Source organism: Rousettus aegyptiacus, unplaced genomic scaffold (assembly GCF_014176215.1).
Source record: "Rousettus aegyptiacus isolate mRouAeg1 unplaced genomic scaffold, mRouAeg1.p scaffold_m13_p_14, whole genome shotgun sequence".
In the NCBI taxonomy this organism is placed as follows: Eukaryota; Metazoa; Chordata; class Mammalia; order Chiroptera; family Pteropodidae; genus Rousettus; species Rousettus aegyptiacus.
The window spans coordinates 61,428,088-61,448,361 of record NW_023416289.1 but is presented as its reverse complement, the minus strand read 5'-3'; the positions used below and the strand labels follow the sequence as shown (position 1 = coordinate 61,448,361).

At 55.6% G+C, this 20,274-nt stretch overlaps 1 protein-coding gene across 1 annotated transcript in view; it reads right to left on the bottom strand.

Moving 5' to 3' along the window:
* GABRA5 (gamma-aminobutyric acid type A receptor subunit alpha5) overlaps nucleotides 1-19,852 on the bottom strand; it is a 31,676-nt gene extending 11,824 nt beyond the window's left edge. The window contains exons 1-4 of the mRNA XM_036232074.1: nucleotides 19,732-19,852; nucleotides 12,036-12,148; nucleotides 10,341-10,408; nucleotides 10,041-10,261 (exon numbers count right to left, since the gene is read on the bottom strand). Coding sequence (XP_036087967.1) covers nucleotides 10,041-10,261; nucleotides 10,341-10,408; nucleotides 12,036-12,148; nucleotides 19,732-19,817 — 488 coding nt within the window. The 5' untranslated portion in view covers nucleotides 19,818-19,852. The remainder of the gene's footprint in view (nucleotides 1-10,040; nucleotides 10,262-10,340; nucleotides 10,409-12,035; nucleotides 12,149-19,731) is intronic.
* Nucleotides 19,853-20,274: the final 422 nt, after the last annotated feature.

Sequence of the window (20,274 nt, the reverse complement as noted above, 5' to 3'; positions counted from 1 at the left end):
ACAGACCTAAATCTGGAATGAACGTGTCGCCCCAACTGTGAGTGGAAGCTGGCGGCAGTCACCGCGCTCTTGGCCGGTGCCATAAACCCGCGGAGGAGGCGGGGCTGGGTTTCGACAGCGACCGTTTGGCGCAGCCTGGTTATCGCTTCGAATCCAAGTCTGGGCCTCCAAACGCTGATGCCGCCGTCCCCGGCCGCCGTCCCCGACGCCTGGGGCGGGGGTGGCAGCTGCGCGCCCGTCCTCACCGCAATGGCGCGATGAGACCGTGGCTCTTACGGGGGAAGTGTCACCCGCGTGAATGGCCCAGGGCAGGGACGAGAGGTCGCTGTCACGCCGCGGCCCTGGCCCTCCCGCCCGGGGCTCCCCGGCGGCCGTGGGCTCTGTGCCCCTCCTGACATCGTCACCCTGTGACGTCAGCAGTGTGTTCCTTCCCTGTCACGTGGAGTCCGGATCCTTCCTACGTGCCCGGGTTTCTTTTCATCCATATTTTTTCTACCCGTCGACACGTTTTCTTTGTGTTGGTGGTATGTGAGACTCCGCATTTTGCACGCACTGCGTTAGAGCGGGGGCGCTTCCCACATCACGGTCTCTGCGGGCCCCGGACTCGAGGGGCGAGAGGTTAGGCTCCGCGTGCAGACGAGCGCCCGGGTGTGCATGCGTGCGCACCCAGCAGGCGCAAACTATATACAAAAACTATCATCAGCAACTACAAAGGGCGGGCTAGAGAATACAGTAAGAATAGGGGACTTCAATGACCCACTTTCAACAACGTATAGATCATCCAGACAGAAAATGAGTAAGGGAAGGTTGGACTATAACCATACAAATAGCCCTAACGGATGTACACAAAACACCCCACCCTATAGCAGCAGAACACACTTTTTTCTCAAGTGCACACGTACATTCTCCAGAATAGATCATACAAGACACAAAAGCCTAAGCAAACATAAGAAGATTGAAATCATACCGTCTTTGCTGACCACCGTGGTATGAAGCTATCAATCAATAAAGAGGAAGAAAGCTGGGAAATTTACAAATACATAAAAATGACACAACAAACTCTTGGACAACAAATGGGTCACAGAAAGAAGCAAAAGGGAAATCAAAAATATATCAAAACAAGTGAAAATGCAAGTACAACATTCAGAAAAAGTGTGAGACGCTGTGAAAGCAGCCGCAAGAGGGAAGTTTATAGATCGACACCCGGAGTAAAGGAAGAAGAATCTCAAGGAAACACCCTAACACTCCATCTCAAGGAATTATACAAAGAGGAACAAACTAAACCCACCGTTAGCAGAAGAGCGAAATAACAAAGAGCAGAAAATTTAAAGAGACCAGAAACACAATACATGAGATTAATGAAACTAAGCTGTTTTTTTGGAAAAGATTAAAAAAATGGCAAGGCTTTCGCTAGAGTAAAAAAAGAGAGAGAGAAGCCTCAGATAAGTAAAATCAGAAATTAAAGAGGAGACATTACAACTGATAGGAGAAAAGATGCTGGATCGTTAGAGACCACTACCATCTGCCAACAAATTGGATGACCTAGAAGAAATGGACAAATTCCATGAAACGCACAAGCTACGAAGACTGAATCCGGGAGAAACAGAAAATCTGAACAGACGAATAATGAGTAAGGAGATGGAACTGGTAATCGAAAACCTCCCGATTCAAAAAACAAACTCACAGACACAGACAACAGATGGCGGTTACAGGGGGGAAGAGAGTGGGTGGGCAATGAAGAGGATGAAGAGGGTCAAATATAGGGTGACAGATGGAAACTAGGCTTGGGGCAGTGAGCACACGATTGAGGGCACAGATGTCGCACTGTAATTTTGTACACCTGAAATTTATATAATGTCATTAGCCATGCGACCCTAACAAATTTAGTAGTAATAATAAAACTCCCAACAGGAAAAAGTCTAGGTTTTACCAGTCAACTGTGCCACGCATTGAAAGTAGTAACACCAATTCTCAAACTCTTCCAAAAAATTGAAGAGACAAAACTCTCTAACCCATTTTGTGAGGCCAGCAACAGATAAGAATATGGTAAGAAAATAAACTACAGACCAATATCCCTAATACATTTAGATACGAGAGTTTATGACAAGATTAGGAAACCAAATTCAACAGCATATTAAAAGAATCATGCACCACGATCAAGTGGGATTTAGTCCAGGACGAGAGTATATTTCATCATCACAAATCAATAAATATGACATACTACATAAATAGAATAAAAGGTAAAAATCATATGGTCATATAGATGCAGAACATGCATTTATACTTTCATGACAAAAATAACACCCTTTCATGAAAAAGAATAATATCCTTTTAAGATAGAAACACTTAACAAGTTGGGTATAAAAGGAACATATCTCAACATAATAATGACAATATACGAAAAGACCAGAGCTAACATCATAATCAATAGTGAAAGGCTGAAGGCTTTTGCTGTAAGATGAAGAACAAGACAAGTACTGGATGTCACAGCCAGAGTCATCGGGCATGGGAAAAAAGGTGTCCACATCAGGAAGAAAGAAAGAAAATTGTCTTTCTTTGCAGATGACACGATCTTATATATAGAACATCCTAAAGACGCCACTAGCACCTGTTAGAACTAATCAGCAAATTCAGTAAAATTGCAGGATACAAAACATATGGAAACCAGTTGCATTTTTATGCAGTAAAAACAAAATATCCAAAAAAGAAAGAAAACGATCATTTACAATAGCACCAAAAACAATAAAACAATCCTAAACTTTGTTTGGAACCACAAAAGACCCCAAAGAGCCAAAGAAATCACGACAAAATAGAACAAAGCTGGAGGCATCACATGTCCAGATATTAAACACACCACGACGCTACAGTAATCAACGCAGCATGGTACTGACTTAATACAGTCAATTAATATTTGACAGAGGAGCCAAGAATACTCATTAAGAAAAACACAGTCTCTCCAATAAACAGTGTTGGGAAAACTAAAATCGCACGATAAGAATGAAATTGGCTCTCTATCTTGTACCACTCACAAAAATTAACTCGAAATAGATCAAAGACTTAAACATAGGCCTGACCATTAAACTCTAGAAAAGCTTCTTGACTTTGATCTAGGCAACGTTTTTATTTAGATCTGACAGTCAAAGCTCAAGCAACAGCAGAAAAATTAATAAATGGGACTTCATCAAAGTAAAGTGCTTGTGCACATCAAAAGAAACAATTATTAAAACTAAAAAAGGTAAGCAGTGGAATGGGAGAAAAATATTTGCGAATCATATATCTAATAAGGGGTTATTTTCTAAAAAACATAAAGAACTCATACTACTCAAGAGCAAAAAAAATTAAATGATCCAATTTAAAAAACGGGCAGAGAAACTGAAAAGACATTTTTCCAGAGAAGAATAAATGGCCAACAGGTACCTGACAAGGTGCTCAATGTCACTAATCATCAGGGAAATGCAAGTCGAAATCTCAGTGGGATGTCACCCCACACCTGTCAGAACGGCCACATCGGTAATGAGCAGATAACAAATGTTGGCGAGGATGAGGAGAAAAGGGAGCCTCGTGCACTATGGAACACATTGTGGAGGGCACCTCAAAAAATTAAAAATAGAACTAATGACCCGGCAATGCCACATTTGGGTAGTTATCCGACAAAACCAAAATCAATATCTCGAAGAACTACCTGCACTCCCCATGTTCACTGCAGCATTATTCACAACAGTCAAGAGAGGAAAACACCCTACGCGGCCACCGGTGGGTGGATGGATAGGGAAGACGTGGTACATGGTACAACGGACTGTTACTCAGCCACAGGAAAGAGAGCTTCCCATTGGCGACAGTGTGGATGAAACTGGAAAGCGTTGTGCTACATACCAGAAGTCAGAGAAAGACACATGCCATGTGATAGCACTTACATGTGGAATCTTAAAAAGCTGAACTGATACACGTAAAGAGTAGAAGATGGCGGAGCCGGTGACTGCGGTGCCGCCTCCCCCCACGGCCACCTCAGCACCACAGCCAAACCACAGAACTGTCACTGAGAACCGCCCGAGGTCTGCAGAACAGAGTCCTACAACTGGGACACAGAGAAGAGGCCACCTCGAGACTTGCAGGAGGTCAGAGACACAGAACGGGCTGATCTTACACCCACGTGAGGTGGCTGAGCATCAGGAGGGAAGTCTCAGCTGCGGAGGTCCCCCCGGAGGAGCGAGGGGTCCCGGCCCCACACCAGGCTCCTAGCCCAGGGTGCCAGTGTCGGGTTCAGGCGTACCCACAACCTCTGCTCCTTACAAAGCAGCTATCGGAGGGTGAGACTGCCCCACAACTGTGGGGGAGTGTGCGACACACACAGACACTCACACTTGTGAGGGTGCACCCAGAATCACTAACGCTGATTCTCATGCACCTGCCTTTATCATCGCCGCAATTTCGTGCCTGGCGATTTTCCTGTCTCACAAATTTTTTAAATCACGTTTTGAGTCCTGTCTTTAAAATCAGTGGCATGTGAAAAAATGATTAGGTTTAGCCAATATATCTATTGGTGTCATTTTGTAACTAGATCCTGGTGTGACAAATACTTAGAGATAATTATAGCTACAGATACAGACAGATATAACGTTGATATGCAGACAGAGGCATGACATACGTGTAGGTATCGATGCGGATACCGATACGGATATGGCACAGATATGATGTAAACACAGATGCAGATAAAGTCTTGGCACAGGTACCAACAGAGATAGGATGTAGACACGCACGTGGCAGCTTCTACGTGGGGGCACGCACACACACCCCAGGCCCCGGAGGGACCCCTCGCTGCGTACGCGTGAAGCATCTCAAGCGGGTCACCCACCGACCACACGCGGCCGGCTTGCCAGTGCTCTGGGCTCAGGCCCCACCTGGGCACCACGCGCGGTGGGCCTGCACTGCCCCCCTGTGGCCAACTGAGGGAAAGACGCCTGTGCCACCAGCTGCTAAAGTGAGCTGAGTCCCCAGATCTGCAGCTGGAGGGCTGAGAGGGAATTACACACAGGCGCACGCACACACACACACACACACACACACACACACACACACACACACCAGCAAAGCTGACTCTGAGAGGTGTGAGTGAAATGGCCGAGGACTCATCCCCGTCGAACGCGGAGTGTGGGCCTGACCCGCGTCACCCGAACGCTGTTCGCGTCCCCTTCCCACAAAATAGAACAGTGTCCCAACGAGGCGCAGCTGTCACTCTTTCTGCTTTTGCGGAGAAGCTGGTAATTTCACTGCGGTCCCACGAACAAGGGACCTGAAACCACATCACCTCCGAGCGAGAGCCCGGGGCTTCGGGGACGCGCCTGGTGGGCAGAGGTGCCCCCGGCTTTGTTCCAGGGCTTTCTCTGGAGTCACCTATTTAAGGATCTCCACCGCTGTCCTGCTGAGCTGGGCCTTTGCATTCTGCCTCCGATGGTTTCTGGGGCGGAGTGGGATTTTACATAAATAAATCCCCTCCTTATATAATCCCCTCTACAGAGCTCCTTTTAACAAGCGGGTGACAGCACCTTTTTGGATGTTTCCAGACACTCGTCCCAGGTTAAAACTGCATCACTTGAGCCCTAGTTTGTGCTACGCTTCCGTGTTTCATCTTTTTAATTATGTTCTAAGTCTGGTAAATTGAAAAATGGGTCAGTTTGAAAATGCACAGAGTTTCGTTTCTCCCATTGCTCAGTGTCATAAGTAAGATCATAATAGAAACCTCTGTGCATAAAGCTGATCCCATATTCCTAAGTATCTCTTTAGGGGAACATCCCGGGGGAACTTGGGATTCCGGTATGACCCTGGCTTTCCGAGGCCGACGGGGTGGGGCCAGGCGCTAAGCGGAGCCACAGGGCCGCTCGCGGGTGGGCGAGGGCGCCGGCTGCAGCCAGCAGTGGCTCCGCCACCGGCTCACCGTCCAGGACGAGCCAACACACACACAAGCTGTGAAACTCCAGCTGTCGCAAGGAAACCGTAACTTCCAGGTGGAACTTTCCACTTCCCAGACGTCGTGTACGACAGAAGGAAATCGTCTGCTTGCCACTCCCTGCACGCACAGGGACACACGCCGCGGGCCCTCGTCCCTCTGGGCGGGCCACCGACGGCTGGATGTCCTATCAGATGCTGTGCGTGTGACCACACACGAGCCCACTTGCCCAGTGCTCTCAGCTCCGGCCTACCTCGGGGTCACCATGCACAGTGAGCCTGTGCTGCCCCCCTGTGGCCAGCTGAGGAAAGGACACCTGTGCCACCAGCTGCCAACCAGAGCTGAGTCCCCACCTGCAGCTGGAGGGCTGCGAGGGAATCACACACACACACACACACGCACACACACGCACGCACGTGCACGCACACACCCGTGCACACACACATGCGCACGGATGCGCACACGTGCATGCACACCCACTCACACACAGTCACACACATGCGCACACATACGCAGAGATGCACACACGCACACACACGCACACACGGACACCAGCAAGGCTGGCTCAGAGAGACGAGAGCGAAACGACCGAGGACTCGTCACCGCCGAACGCGGAGTGTGGGCCTGACCCGCGCCAGCCCAACGCCGTTCGCGTCCCCTTCCCGCTCATGACAGCGTGTTTCCCACTTACCACGAGGGTCTACGCGGGGCGTAAAGAACCATGCAAGCACGCGTTCCCCAAAGAGCAAACTACGGGGCGCACGCCGTGACAAAGGGACCGAGCCAAGGGGCACGCAAGGCCTCGCTCTGCCCGGCTCCGTCCCCAGCCGGGGCCATCCGCCCCCTGCACAAGCACGGGCCGCAGTGTCTGCGCAGGCGAGGGTGCGGGGGTCTGGCAGGTCCGTGCGTGCGAGCAGAGCTCAGCTCCTAGTAAGTTCTCTGGCCTGTGTGGTTTCCCACAGGAGAGATGACAGGGACCTGCTCTGCTGCCCAGGCCGGATGTCCCCACAGTGCATCGTCATGGTGCGCACCTTCAGAGGTGGCCCCCAGTGGACCTGGCACGACCCGGGAGACGTGGGCACCTGTGCAGCCCGGGCCCATCGGGCAGGGGAGTCAGGCCTGGCTGCCCCACGATGGTCACCACGATGGTCAGCACGACACACTCGGTTGGTGAGGCCCACCCGGCAGTCAGCCGTCTCTATGTGCCCTGCAGCGCCTGCCCTGGGCTCTGCACCCCTTCCCTCTCCAGCCCACGGAGGAATCCCGGGGGCCCGCTGGGCGGAGCGCCCCTGTGGGTGACAAAGCCACCTGCTAGATGTCGGAAGCTCACGTCTGAGTCTGTCTCATTAAAGAATTCCACCGTTAGCTCTCCAAATGGGGCCTCAGCATTCTGCCTTCAGTGGTTTCCGGGGCGTGATGGGACGGCACATAAATAAATCCGATCCTCGCACTGTGACCTGTACAGAGCGATTTTTAAAATCTGGGAGGGACACTTTTTCAGATGTTTCCAGACACTTGTCCCAGGTTAAAAGCGCATTACGTGATCCCTAGTTTGTGCTACATCTTTTTAATTAGGTTCTGAGTCTGAATAGAATTTAAAAATACAGGTTAATTGGAAAAATGCACAGAGTTTTCATGTTTCTTTCATTGCTCAGTGTCATAAGTAAGATCATAATAGAAACCTCTGTGCATAAAGCTGATCCCATATTCCTAAGTATCTCCTTAGGGGGACATCCAGGGGAACTTGGGATTCCGGTATGTCCCTGGCTTTCCGAGGCTGACGGGGTGGGGCCAGGCGCTAAGCGGAGCCACAGGGCCGCTTGCGGGTGGGCGAGGGCGCCGGCTGCAGCCAGCAGCGGCCCTAGTCCTACCAGCAGCAGCTCCGCCGCCGGCTCAGCGTCCAGGATGAACCAACACACGCTCAAGCTGTGAAACTCCAGCTGTCGCAAGGAAACCATAACTTCCAGGCGGAACTTTCCACTTCCCAGATGTCGTGTACGACAGGGGAAGGAAATCGTTGTCAGCTTGCCACTCCCTGCACGCACAGGGACACACGCCGCGGGCCCTCGTCCCTCTGGGCGGGCCACCGACAGGGCACTGCCCGATGATACCACATCCCTCCGATTTTCGAATGTGGTGGATGAAACGAGGAGACCGTCCTGACCTGCGTACACCCCGCTGCTCATTAGCTGTGTGGCCTTGGCCTCTGTCCCTAACACCTCTTTGCTGGTGACAGGGTCAGCTCAGTGTCCGTCTGTGAAGGCGCCCGGTACACAGACCTGGTGAGGGCCCCCTGCTGTCCCGCCCCCTTCTAAACGAGGGACCCATCCCCCTCCCTGTCACCTGATGAGAGCAGCCCAGTGTCTTCAGCTGCAGATTCAACCTCAGTCCCACAGCGACAGGAGCCAGGTGTGAATCAGGGCCCCAGTCCCCGGGTGCTGGGGGTGTTTGTCCTATGGACAGAGCAGGGCGCACAGTAGGCCCGCATGGCACCTCCTCAGCGATGGCACCCAGCCACCTCCCTACCCTGCCTTGTGGACCCCCAGCAGCTCAGGCTGGGCTCATCCGCACACCCACACTCGCTCCCTGGGCGAATGAGCTGCACGAGGTCCCTGTGCAGCCTCCTGTCCCATGGGTGACAACCCGTGACCCGTGGCCGACCCCTGCCATAGTCCTTGGCTTTTCAACGGGCGCCTCTGCATGGAGCAGGCAGCACCCAGCACTGGTGTGATGGTCACAAGTCACTGCCACATCTGTGGGTGACACTCGTCCAGGATCAATGCAGGGAGAAGGAAAGAGTGAGAAACGGGACAAAACGCAAGGCCATGTCACAGGCTCAGGCGTCAGAATCCTAACTGGGTCGTTGTAAGAAAGATGGAGGCCTGTGCTCCAACGGGCTGGGCACAATGTGTCCGACGGCCTCGGGGCCCGTGTGGCGACAGGCGGCCTCTGGTCCCCGCCACTGCCCACAAAGTTCACTGCGAAGCATCGCAAGCGAGGCAAAGGCAGAGGTTCCAAGAACACCACGCAAATGCGTGCGCTTCATAAAAAACTCGGCTTTAGTGCTTGTTAAAATATTTTGATTAAAAAAAATCTTTTCCGGAGTTGATGTAGGCCAACCACGAAAACCGAAAAGCTATAAAGGACCCTTTCTTGCGGGTCGATTCATTGACTTACTCAGACACAATGAATAATTCAGAATTAAAAAGTGACTAGTGATCCTTTCAAATCAGAAACACTGAAACTTCACCTCCGCATCAGAAAGTTATCAAAGCGCAAGAGAAATAAGCTTTGAAAGCTTCGAAAGGCTGGGAGGGAGAAGTGTTCTGCTTAGGTTTTTCTCAGGAGTGTTTCTAGACATTCCCGAAGGTGACGCCCTGGGCCCCAGGGACTCGGAGCAAATAAACAAACCAACAACAAACACCATGACCTGTAACAGCCGGGGACGGGCGAAAGGTAAAAAGTGCTCATATACAAACGCAAACACACGCACACATGCACACACTCAAATGCACGCACACACACATAGGCACACCCCACACAAGCACCGCCCACATGCATACACACACGCATTCACATGCACACACCCATAGACACTCACACATGAACACACACACACGTCCCGCAGGGTCCTCCAGGCGGGGCTGGGGCTGTGACCCCCTGCACTCGGGTCCGCGGCTGCTCCCTGGCCAGGCGGCTGCCCCACCGCCAAAGCTCCACCACTTACGGATGGGGGCTCTGGGCCCCCATGAAGCCCCCCATTGTGCTGCATGGTCCTTGCATTGCGCCCCTGAGCCCTCAGAATGCCCCGACCCAACCCTGCCCTGCCCCCTCCTCCCCCCACCAACGCCCATGACTCTGTCCCCCTGCCCCACGCTGCCCCCTCCTCCGTGTCACACTGTCTCTGCTGTCCCCATACTGTCCCCGGCACTGCCCCCCCTCCACGTGACCCCCCGTGATGCCTCCTCCGTGGTGTCACCTCACCTCGGAGGTGCCCCCTGCGCTGCCCCCCACGAGGTCCTCGCCCAGTGCACGGTGCAGGGCCGGGTGCCCCCCCCCCCCCCCCCCCCCCCCCCGCGCGCCCCGCACCCCGCACCGCATGGTGTAGAGCAGCGTGCCGTCGTCCTCCAGCCGCAGCAGCTTGTTGGGCGTCGTCATGTTGTGCGCGATGGACTTCTTGCCGTTGTGGAAGAACGTGTCCGGCGTCCAGATCTTGCTGGCCAGCAGGTTGTTGAGCGGCAGACGCTGCATCGGGCCTTTGAAGCGCAGCCGCTCGTCCTTCCAGCTTTGCCGGAAAAACACGTCGATCGTGTACTCCTAGGGCGAGGGGGGCGGCCGGTGACGCCGCGGCGGGGGCCCTGCCGCCCCCCCCCCCACGGGGGCTCCCCGCACCTACCATCTCCGTGTCGGACACCGGGCCGAAGCTGGTGACGTAGATGTCGGTCCTCACCTGCGTGGTGCGCTCTGAAACACAGACGCGGAGCCTCACGCGGGCCCCACGGGGGGCGGGGGGGCGACCCTGGCCCCGCGCGCTGTCCGCTCCCCGGGGTCACGCCCGGGGCCCGGGGGCGGCCAGGCCACTGGAGCGACCTGCCCGCGCCCTCAGGCCGGCACGGCGCTGCCTGCCGCGGAGCCCCAGATATGAGGCCGTGGGTGGCCTCCCTGCGCACCCGGCCCCGGTGTCCCCCTCAGTCACCCGGGAACGGTGCTCGCGGCGGCTCTGGGGACCCTTTGGGGCGCGGGCGCAGCGGGGGACGCATCCGCCATCAGAGCGCTGGGCCCAGGCAGTCTCCAGAGAAAGACGGGTGCGTGCGTGCCGGGGGGGGGGGACAGTGGCCTGGGGAGGAGGACGGAAGGCCAGCTGCACCTCGAATTGCTGGGAAGTTCTGTGCCGGGAGACGGTCACCGAAGCTAAAATCACTGAAGATACACGAAGCCTAAAAGCAGCTACTCATGCCGGGGGAAACAGTGGCCACGCCAGGACGCGGGGAGCCCCTGCCGTCGCGAGCGGATGCCCGGAGACCCCGTCGGAGCACGGGCGGGGGCGGGGGGGCCGCTGGCTCTTCCCCCGGGCCCCGGGGGCGGGGGTGGGGGCGTCTTGTACACGCACGGCGTGCACTTGCGCGTGCACAGGCGTTTGTATGACACCGTGTGTTTCCAGCGCGCGCGTCCGCCTCTGAGATGCCAGCCTGGCAGGTGGGCCCCTGGCTCTCTGGTGCCCCCAAGGGACCCGCCATTCAGGAGGGCGACAAGCTGGGTGGCCCTGGCAGCACCCACCCCCCCCCCCCCCCCCCGTCTGTGTGCTGTGCTTCTTGCCGGTGTGTTCAAAGAGGTGGGGACAGAACCCAGAGGGAGGGGCAGGCCATGTCAAGGGCCTACCTGGTCTTTTCTTGCCAAAAATGCAGAAAATGGCAATTTGCGCGTTAAGGAATCGCCCTCTTAAACGTGCGAATAATGGATAAGCACTAAGTGCTGTCCTACAGCGACGCAGGAGGGTCTCGAACTCGCCTCCCAGAGCGAGCTCATGTGCATCGCGGCTCCGCTGGCTCAGAGCCGCAGGCCTCGCACGTGCCGGAAAGCGGCACACGGTTCCCCACACAAGATCAAGCTGTGCCAGTTGCGCCCCGAACGCACACTTTGCCATCCACTCATTTTCATCAGCTTCCGCAGGGTCAAAGTAAGCACCGTGACGATGGCCCTCGCGAGCAAATTAAACGTTAATATAGAAAGATGTGAAGGACAATCGCGTCGAACAGCAGATTCTGCAAAGGACGTGCGCAGCTACCAGGAGGAGGTGGTTATGAATTACCTCTCAGCGTGAGGTGACCCCGGCGCCCGTCACCCCTAAGAAGGGGCTCCTCCTTCTTAGGAGTGGACGCGTTGGGATTACGTGGGGGAAGGGAGTCTGCAGGGGCCACTTCCCCCAGCCACCTGCATCTAGTAAATGATGAGAAACGGTGCAGGAGCCTTGGCGACAGCCACCCGTCGGAGGTCTTGGCAAGGCTGCTCTCTCGGACATTGTTGGGCTCACAAAAGACACCGGCTTGAGCCGAGGTCACGCTTCCCCCAGGCCTGCCGAGGACACACTCACCCCCGAGCCCCGGCCGCAGTCTGTTGTCATAGCCGTCCAGAAGCCCGTCCAAAATCCTGGTGAAGATGGTGATGTTGTCATCTTTCGCCGAACCGGCGGGCATCTGCGTTAAGCTTTGTGACAGAGAAACACAGAGGTTCAACTTGGATTAGTTATTTCTCACACATCCTCCTCAAGATCTAGAAACCAGGGAATGAAATGGCGACTTGTTTTGGACAGCGGACGAGACCAGTCTAGTCCGCTCTCTCTGGGGTACTTTTTTGCACAGAGAAGCCTTAACTCTTGGGTATCCAGAGAGGGTGCCGGCCGCGGGCTGGTCACCCATCCACCTGACCGAGTGCCCCAAATCCACCCCTCCCCGGTTTCGAGAAGCCATGTGTGTCAGTACTGCAGCCATAAACAAGCCGGCCGCTGCGCACGGAGACGCAGAGCACGGTCCGTTCCTGGGGAACTTCAGAAGTTTGCTTCCGACGCGGAAACACCGAGCCTTCAAACCGCTAGTGTCACCTGCATTGGGCGATGGGGTGAGGGGGGAACCTCGAACTATGCAAATTGAAAGATGAGATCGGGGTTCTCCAACCTCACCGCATCTCTCACTGGGAGCATTTGCGCCGCGAGCATCATGCCGGGGTGACGGAAACGATGGAGCCCGCGGCGTCTCTCCGTGCTTCCATACCCATGGGCTCTGCTCGCTGCTGGCGCACTCGGCTCGAGCCACGGCGCGTGACACGGGCTGTGCATGGTGAAGCCCCGCCTGCGAACGCTTAGTGTGGGCTTTTTCTCGATGACACCTACGTTCGGGGGACTGGGAGGCACAGCGCTCCGTGTATGTGACCCGACGTGTCGGACCCACAATCACAGAGGCGGTCTGGTTTGTCCAGTTCTGTCAGGTGACCCAGGCCTCACGTGGAGGTGAGAGGCAGACATGGACAAACCGAGGAGTTACCTGGGGAGCAAGGGTCTCACCCGTCCAGAAGTCGGTGACACACGGGAAGGGTGTGGACCCCGCCTCCGGCCTCACAGCTGCTTTTCAGACATGCAAACGGTGGGACTTAGACACGTCAAGAACTTGACCTGGGCTGCGGGTCTGGCTTCACAGGGACTTAGGCTGCCAAAAGCCAGCCATGGGGCTCAAGAAGTCAGCACCTTGGCAACGGAGCGGGCCGCTCCCGGAACCTTCCGGAGAGCTGGCCGCGCGGCTGTGGCCCGGGCTCTGGCCGCGGCACTGTCTCTTCCAGGAATCTGCTGAGAGCTGAGACCCAGGGGTGGACTCTGGGGGCAGAATCGATGTCCGCCTGCCTCACCCAGTTCTTGAAAAAGGGTCGCTTTCCTCGCTCGCATCCGAGCAGATCAATTCTCTGCCAGCGAAAGCAATTTCCTTCTGAACGAGAGAGAGTGTAAAGTTCTTTTGATCTAATTTCCACATCACCATTAAAATGCGCACACTTGACAAGCTAAATGCAGTCCTCTGAGTACGGAGCCCAGGGACAGTGTTTTGCTCTGTGACATAGTCTTTTAAAATATTAAATTCCCTTTTCCTGAATCTCTGTGGGACAAGGACGCAGCCTCGCAGACCGAATGCCAGGACTCAGGGGGTTAGTACCGTCCTCTGGGGTCGCAAAGGGAACGGCGATGTTTTGACCTTGCCCTGTTGCCTGACTATTGGTCACACCAAATCTGGCCTCATCTCGCGGCGTCCCTAACACTTATCATTTTGCTTATTTTCTTCTAGACCATGTCCAAGTGTCTGATTTTCAGAAGCTGCTTGCTGGCTCAGCATCTTAGAATAGAGGTGGTCAGGGGGGCCGGGGGCGGGGAGGTTGGGGACGAGCTGGCCAAGTGGACGTGTAGCTCTCATGCAGGGTGCAGCCACTGGCCCCCCCAGACTCCGAAGTTGCTGAGAGGGTGGCTCCTGCCTGTTCTCACTGTGAAAAGTGAGGTGGTGATTAGGAGAAGTGATGGAGGTGTCGGCTAAGAGCAGTGGTGACCGTGCGGCATGTATTGGACACCTTAAACTTGCCCACTGTTACACGTCAATTATATCCCGATGCACGTTAAAACGTGAAGACATCGCTGTGAATGAGGAAACAAGAAAAGGCACATCCTGGCGTTTCCGCCGCGTTCCCACCAACGATTCCACTGTCCACTGTGAACATCGCGCTAGACCTGGCCAGCCCCGAGGGCCGGGAGATGAAGACCTGAGGGCCGCGTGGGCCCTGTGACGTGTGGGAACCCAGTGCAGCCGTGCGGACTGTCTCTAGGGACACCGCGCCCTCAATCCTGCTCAAGGATGCTCCCCTCCTGTGGATGCTGTGCCTTTGACCCTCACCGTGCAGCCTGATGGGGAATCCTTCCACCTGCGATGAAACCCTGCGGTCCCGCCACCCGCAAGGCCCCGCCCCTGGTCCCACCCACCTGCAAGGCCCCGCCCCCAGCCTTCCCAGCCCCCCACACCACTGGGTCCCCCCACCCCTCTTTCCCACACACTCACTACCTTCTACTTTGAATTATTCTTCAGAGTGGTTGTGCGACCCAACTGCGACATATTTTGGGGGTTCACCAGCATGCGCCTCCTTGCAGGCAGGCTCCAATCTGCCCCCGGGGGTCTCAGCCCTGGAACGCGCCTGGCATGTAGCAGGGACTCAGTAACATCACGGGGACCGCAGGGCAGGGGCCCCTGTGGATGCTGACACCCCAATCCCCGAGCCTGGGGCTGTGGGTGTGCTACGTGACAAGGCAGGGACCCTCTGCGGATGTGATTTTGGTGATGGAGTCTGCCATGCTCAGGCCGAGCCGGGGTCATGCTCGCCCCGGTCCAGTAAACCTCCGCTGCATCCGGATCCCGGCACCCTGAGGGACAGCCAGCCTGCACCCGGCGCCCCTCCCTCCGTGGCCTCGTCTCAGCATTTGGGGGCCGGTGGGCCATCTGCCCCTCGTCAGCCCTGTGACGCGGTGTCTGTTAGTGGCTCCACGTGCCGCAGAGACGCCAAGTCGCAGGTGGGTTGAATAATTCCTCCGATGCCGCACGTCAGGTATGACTGCAGCTGTCCCCGTCACCACCATACCTGACGTGGCCCCTAATACGCGCCCGGGCGCCGGACACAGAACCAAATCGCCTGCAGCGCGGCCGCCTGTACGTATGCACGCATATCTTTTTTAAAATTGAAAACAACGTGGTCCTGGGGTTCATCAGTTTTTAGGTTTGCCTTTGGTTTTAAAATAAATACACATAAGGCAGAGTTTTCTGCGAAGGGCTGAAGCCCGTCCACAGCGCGCCCCCCCTCCCGCCCTGGGCTCCCTCGGTCACTCCTCACGCTGCGCGGTGTGTGCTGTGTGTCTGATTCCGCTCGGGCTGGAGTGGACGCCTGTCTTTCCAGGGGTGTCACTGAGTTAGATTGAGACACTGTTGCTTGCGACACCTACGTCTTTTCCCCATTCCCTTTTCACTGTCTCTTAACCGTTAGAATGTTCTAGAAAAGGTCCCGCAGCGGAGCAAGCCAGCCCGGGCCCTGAGCCCCAAGACGGACCCTGACCCGGCCACTTCCCAGCGACCGAGCGTGGGCTCCCGGCCTGCACTCCGCCGCCTGCAAATGGAAGGCTTCGTGACAATCAAACGGTGCGTTCTGGACATGCGAGAGCTGTCCCCACATGGACCCTGCTCATTATCGCTGCCGCCGGCCATCGGAGAGCCGGGGTGTGATTTATTTTTACCGCTGCTTCTCGTCACTTCCATGTGAAATTTCACACCCGTTGGAACAGGCGCGTCACGTGATTGCACCTTCGTGCGGACCCGAGACCCCACGTCCTCCAGACTGGTTGCCGGTCGGTGCTGGACGCCGCCCCCGGCCCCGCTACGCTCACCGCCCACTGGCATGCTGAGCGTGCTAGATGATTTCCTCATAAAGCACATTGGAGGGCATCGTCAGTCTCTAGGGGGGGCCCTGGTCACCTGAAATTTTTGCTGCATCTGAGAACTGCCTTCCTGACCTCCGGCCATCTCACGGCCCCACATAGCCGTCCCACCGCCTGTGCGTGGCACGTCTGTGTGTTCCTATGACAGCGGCCAATGACAACAACCCTTTGTCCTGGGCCTCGTGAACCTGCAGCCACGGTGCAGGGAGGGCCTGGGGTTCACGAGAGAGAATGCACCATCGAAAGGGTGCCGCGAGTGCTTGGTGACGCGGAGCCCGCGAGCAGGGGCACGTCCTCAAGAACGTGTGTGAGAAGCTGCCCCGCGGGAGCAGAGGTCGGGCCAGCACGGGCAGAGGCAGAGTCGCCTGTCTCCTCACGTCCACAGGCCACTTCCGCGAGAGCCTCCTCTTAAGTGCCACTCGCCAAACGCCGTTTCCCGAAGTCCGTGTGAATTGCAGCTCCTCCCAGGTACTAGCAAGTGCCAACGCATTTCCCTTCTCCAAATGGATAAGCCTCTCAAATACCTCTGATACGGTTAAACGAATGCAATCGGATGTCACCTTATTGTTGATGTGATCGTCCCCAAATTTATCTTACAATTATCACAGGCTGAGCGAGCCCGATGATAAAGTATGATTTTTTTCAAGGGATGAGACATTAATTCCCGTATAAATTTAATATGACGTATCTTGACATGACGTTGATTCAGACACTGTTTCTGTGCCAGCTTCTCTATACCATGTAGCTCTGATCCCTGGTCTCGTTAAAATGATCATAACGCCTCAGACGAGACCGAGTCCCCAGGCGTGACATCTCACGAGGCCGACTGCCGCACTGGCCTCTGTTCTGTCACGACTCGTCCTTTGTTATGTAATTTACAACTCGCGGAAGAATCCCGAGGGTGATCAAAAATGAGTCGGTGGTGACTCGGATCAAACTGAGAAAAGGACCAGGAGCAGAAACGACGCTCGTGTGTTTCCGGAGCGATTTCTCACTGATTGTCTCAGCTCCACATCACTCGTCCTGCTCCTACGGCGTCCGATTGCCAAGGCCGGTCTGCATCCCTGCCCGCCCCCCACCCCTGTCCGGTTCCTACTATGTATTTACAGGTGTCAGCGTCTCCCTCGTCCCACAGTGTTCCCAGGATGGCCCTTCCTGTCTCCCCTTCACCTTCCTTGAGCTCCCAATAACATAAAGTCTTTCTTTGGATTTCCCCGTAATCACAGAACAGAAAACTCTCAAAAAGTAGTTTGCAGAATGGCATCCTGCACAGACTGGCGTACCCGGCCTGTGTGACCCAGGGGGAGCCGGGCACTAACCGGCAGGCCCACCCAGTCGGCACCCGGTGAGGAGAGCAAGCGTCCGGTCCTGGTGACCTCCCTCCTTGGCCGCCCATTGCTCGGCTGCCACCGACTGTAAGATGAGCTAACGACGCTTACTTGTCAGGCGCCTCTGAGACATACCTAGCCCAGGAAACGCACTAAGACGTGACACTCCGCAATGCGATGGCTGCTACTCTGCCGAGACGTTCAGTCAAGTGGCTGCCAGAAAATTTCTTCGCAATTTAACAAAATTATCCTCAAGCACGTTTAGAATAACAAGCCGGCGTGAGGAGCCTTGTATAAGAAGAGCAAGAAATAGGGACTCGGGCTCCCGCAGGGCGAGATGTCCTTTGTGACAGTTCAAAAGCAGCCCCTGCTGGCCGGGTGTGTGCAACCCGCTCCGGCTCCCGCCTGAGACCCCACTTCACTGAAAAGGAGGGGGACACACAGGTCGGGAGTGGGAGCGCTCGGGGCCTCGGAACACCATCTAACTGCAGCGATCCCACACCCTGAACGTGCTTGTGAGCCAAAAATGATCAGCGCAGGAAAACTTATCACGGGACATGCACACAGCCCAGATCAGGGAAGGACCGGAGGCTGACCGTCCAGGCGTCTAAAGAACGCTCAGCCACTTGTAAATCACAGATTTTTAAAGAGTTCGGAATAACCAGGTCTTAGGTGTGAAAAAAAAAGCATGGTACAAAACTGAAGGTGGGGCATGACCCGGCGTGCCGCGAGGGGGAGAGAAGCCGCCGGGGCGTGAAGCGGGTGCCCGTGGGTCGGGGCGAAGGGCGCTTTTCTTACGGCCCGTCTGTGTCCCGCATGTTCCCTGCCGCCGGCAGGACTATGGGCCTTGCACCTAAAAGAGCCACGACGTCTCCAATCTCTGTGTGGAAGGTGAGCTCAGAGAGCCACCGAAATAACCCCGAAACAGAGCACGGCTGCCTCTAGCGCCTGAACGCCACGGGCGCGACACCGCACGTTTCCGACTGCGTGCACCAGGGAGCGTGGCAACCTCCTGGCGACAGAATGCAAACTCACGATCGTGGACGCGACCGCAATCTGCAAAACAAGACGCACGTCCCTACCCCTCTCGATTCCTCGACCCTGAGCTAGGGGTAAATACGCGTGCGGCATGTCAGCTCGGAGATCCGAATGCTGCGTGTGACGTCACTTGCATGCACACTGTTCATTCAGAGGGATGCTGGGGACATCGTGGTGTATAGGGTGCAACAGCTGGGAGAGCCTGGGATGGAGAAGGCACCGAGGGCACGTGTGGGGGTGCGGGTGACCACCCTGGACGAGCAGCCAGGCGAGAATTGGCCCTGAGGGGACGCTGGCTGAAGAGCTCTCGGGCTGCAGGCCTGGGGCCGTCCACTATGACGGCTACTGCGCATGCGCTGCCCCGAGGGTGCCGGGAGAGCGACAAGCCCCTGGCTGACCTGCTACACGGTCCCAAAGCCACCATGTACCAGCCACGGCACCTGGGGACAGTCACGAGCCTCTCTCTTCCTCAGTTTCCCCCTCTGTATAGGCCTGGAAAGTTCAGAAGAGCAGAAAACGTCCAGAGGACAACAGAGACAGGAGGTCGTGAGCCCAGGAGGGTTCTCCTTACTGGCTTACAGCCAGGGTCCCCAGGGGCAGCTGCATGGCCACCGTGCCCTCGAGACCCCCATGAGAACATGGTGCAGAGGGTACCGTGCACCCACTGCAGCCGAATTCCAGGACGACTGCATGGCAGACCAGTCCCGGAACTTAATTTGTAAATTATACTCCGCCAACTTCAAGCTGCAAGCCTTTTGATCAGCCAGAACAATCTGGGGGAGCAGAGGGGGGAGGCGGGACAGCAGCACCCCATAAGGACGTGTGTCTGGAATGCCGGTTATCAACAGCTTGATGAAAAATATATGAGCGTCGGTACCAAAGCCCGAGATAAAAGAGCTCAGAGGCATGGCTGATGCCGGATGCTGGGTGGTGTCTCAGACCCGCAGACGCCCGCTTCGGGGGTCGGTGCCTGTGTCTGGGGAGCCCCAGTTCAAGGATGTTGGCTCAGGCCCAGACTGCTGTGGGTCCTGGTCACTGTCACATAATGTGTGCTCGGCTTAAGAGGCAAGCAGTTTCTTTGCGTAGTGGAACCCAGGAGGGCCACCACAATGTTGAGCATTGTCATCTAACAAGAAACGAATGTCCTGTGTGCACGTGAACTTCTGAATCATGTCTTAACCCGAGTGGGAGGAAACGCAGCTGACTCTGAAACCACCTTCTGCTTGCGTGTCTGACTCACTCCGGAGACCCTGCGCTTGCGGCAAGCAGCCTCGCCCGGGGAGGAAGAGCGGGGGAGGCCAAGGACTCGCTTGTTTGTTTACAGCACACTGAGAGGCGTGGGACACGGAGGTGACCCAGACGCCACACTCGGCGAAGTTCCTGAAAACCGCAAGACTAAAGCGTGGATGACGACTTACCCAAAATGACTGGCCAGATTCACGGACACGCAGAAGAGGAGGAGGTTTTTGGTCATGATGAGGCGGGAGGGCATCGCCTCGTCCATGCCCAGCCGGGATCAGAGGAGAAGCAGCCGACTCCCGAGGGGGGGGGGGCTCCTCCTTCCCGCAGTGTGATCTCTCTGCTGAAAAGCACACAGAGGGAAAAGGCATGTACACACGAATGCCTTCACGTCAGCTTCTGGACTGCAATCGTGCTGCTGACATGCAGGACCGAGAAAGAAACGACCCTGGCTGGCTGCCGTCGGGCTCGGCTGCCCCTCATGCATCCACTGGGCACCACCTCTGCCATACACAGAGGTTACAACGCAGCTCGATTTTCATGTTTACCCAGAGTCAGTCTCCTCATTTATTATCTTCCGTGTCTCAAATACTTTGCTTTACTTTTTAGCATGCTATCCAATGACCTGTTAGTGCTAGTATCAGAATAAACACTTGAGGTGATGAGTAGCTGTGTTTTGCATCTGTCAAATCCACAAGTGGAATAATTTTACCTTTCCGAAA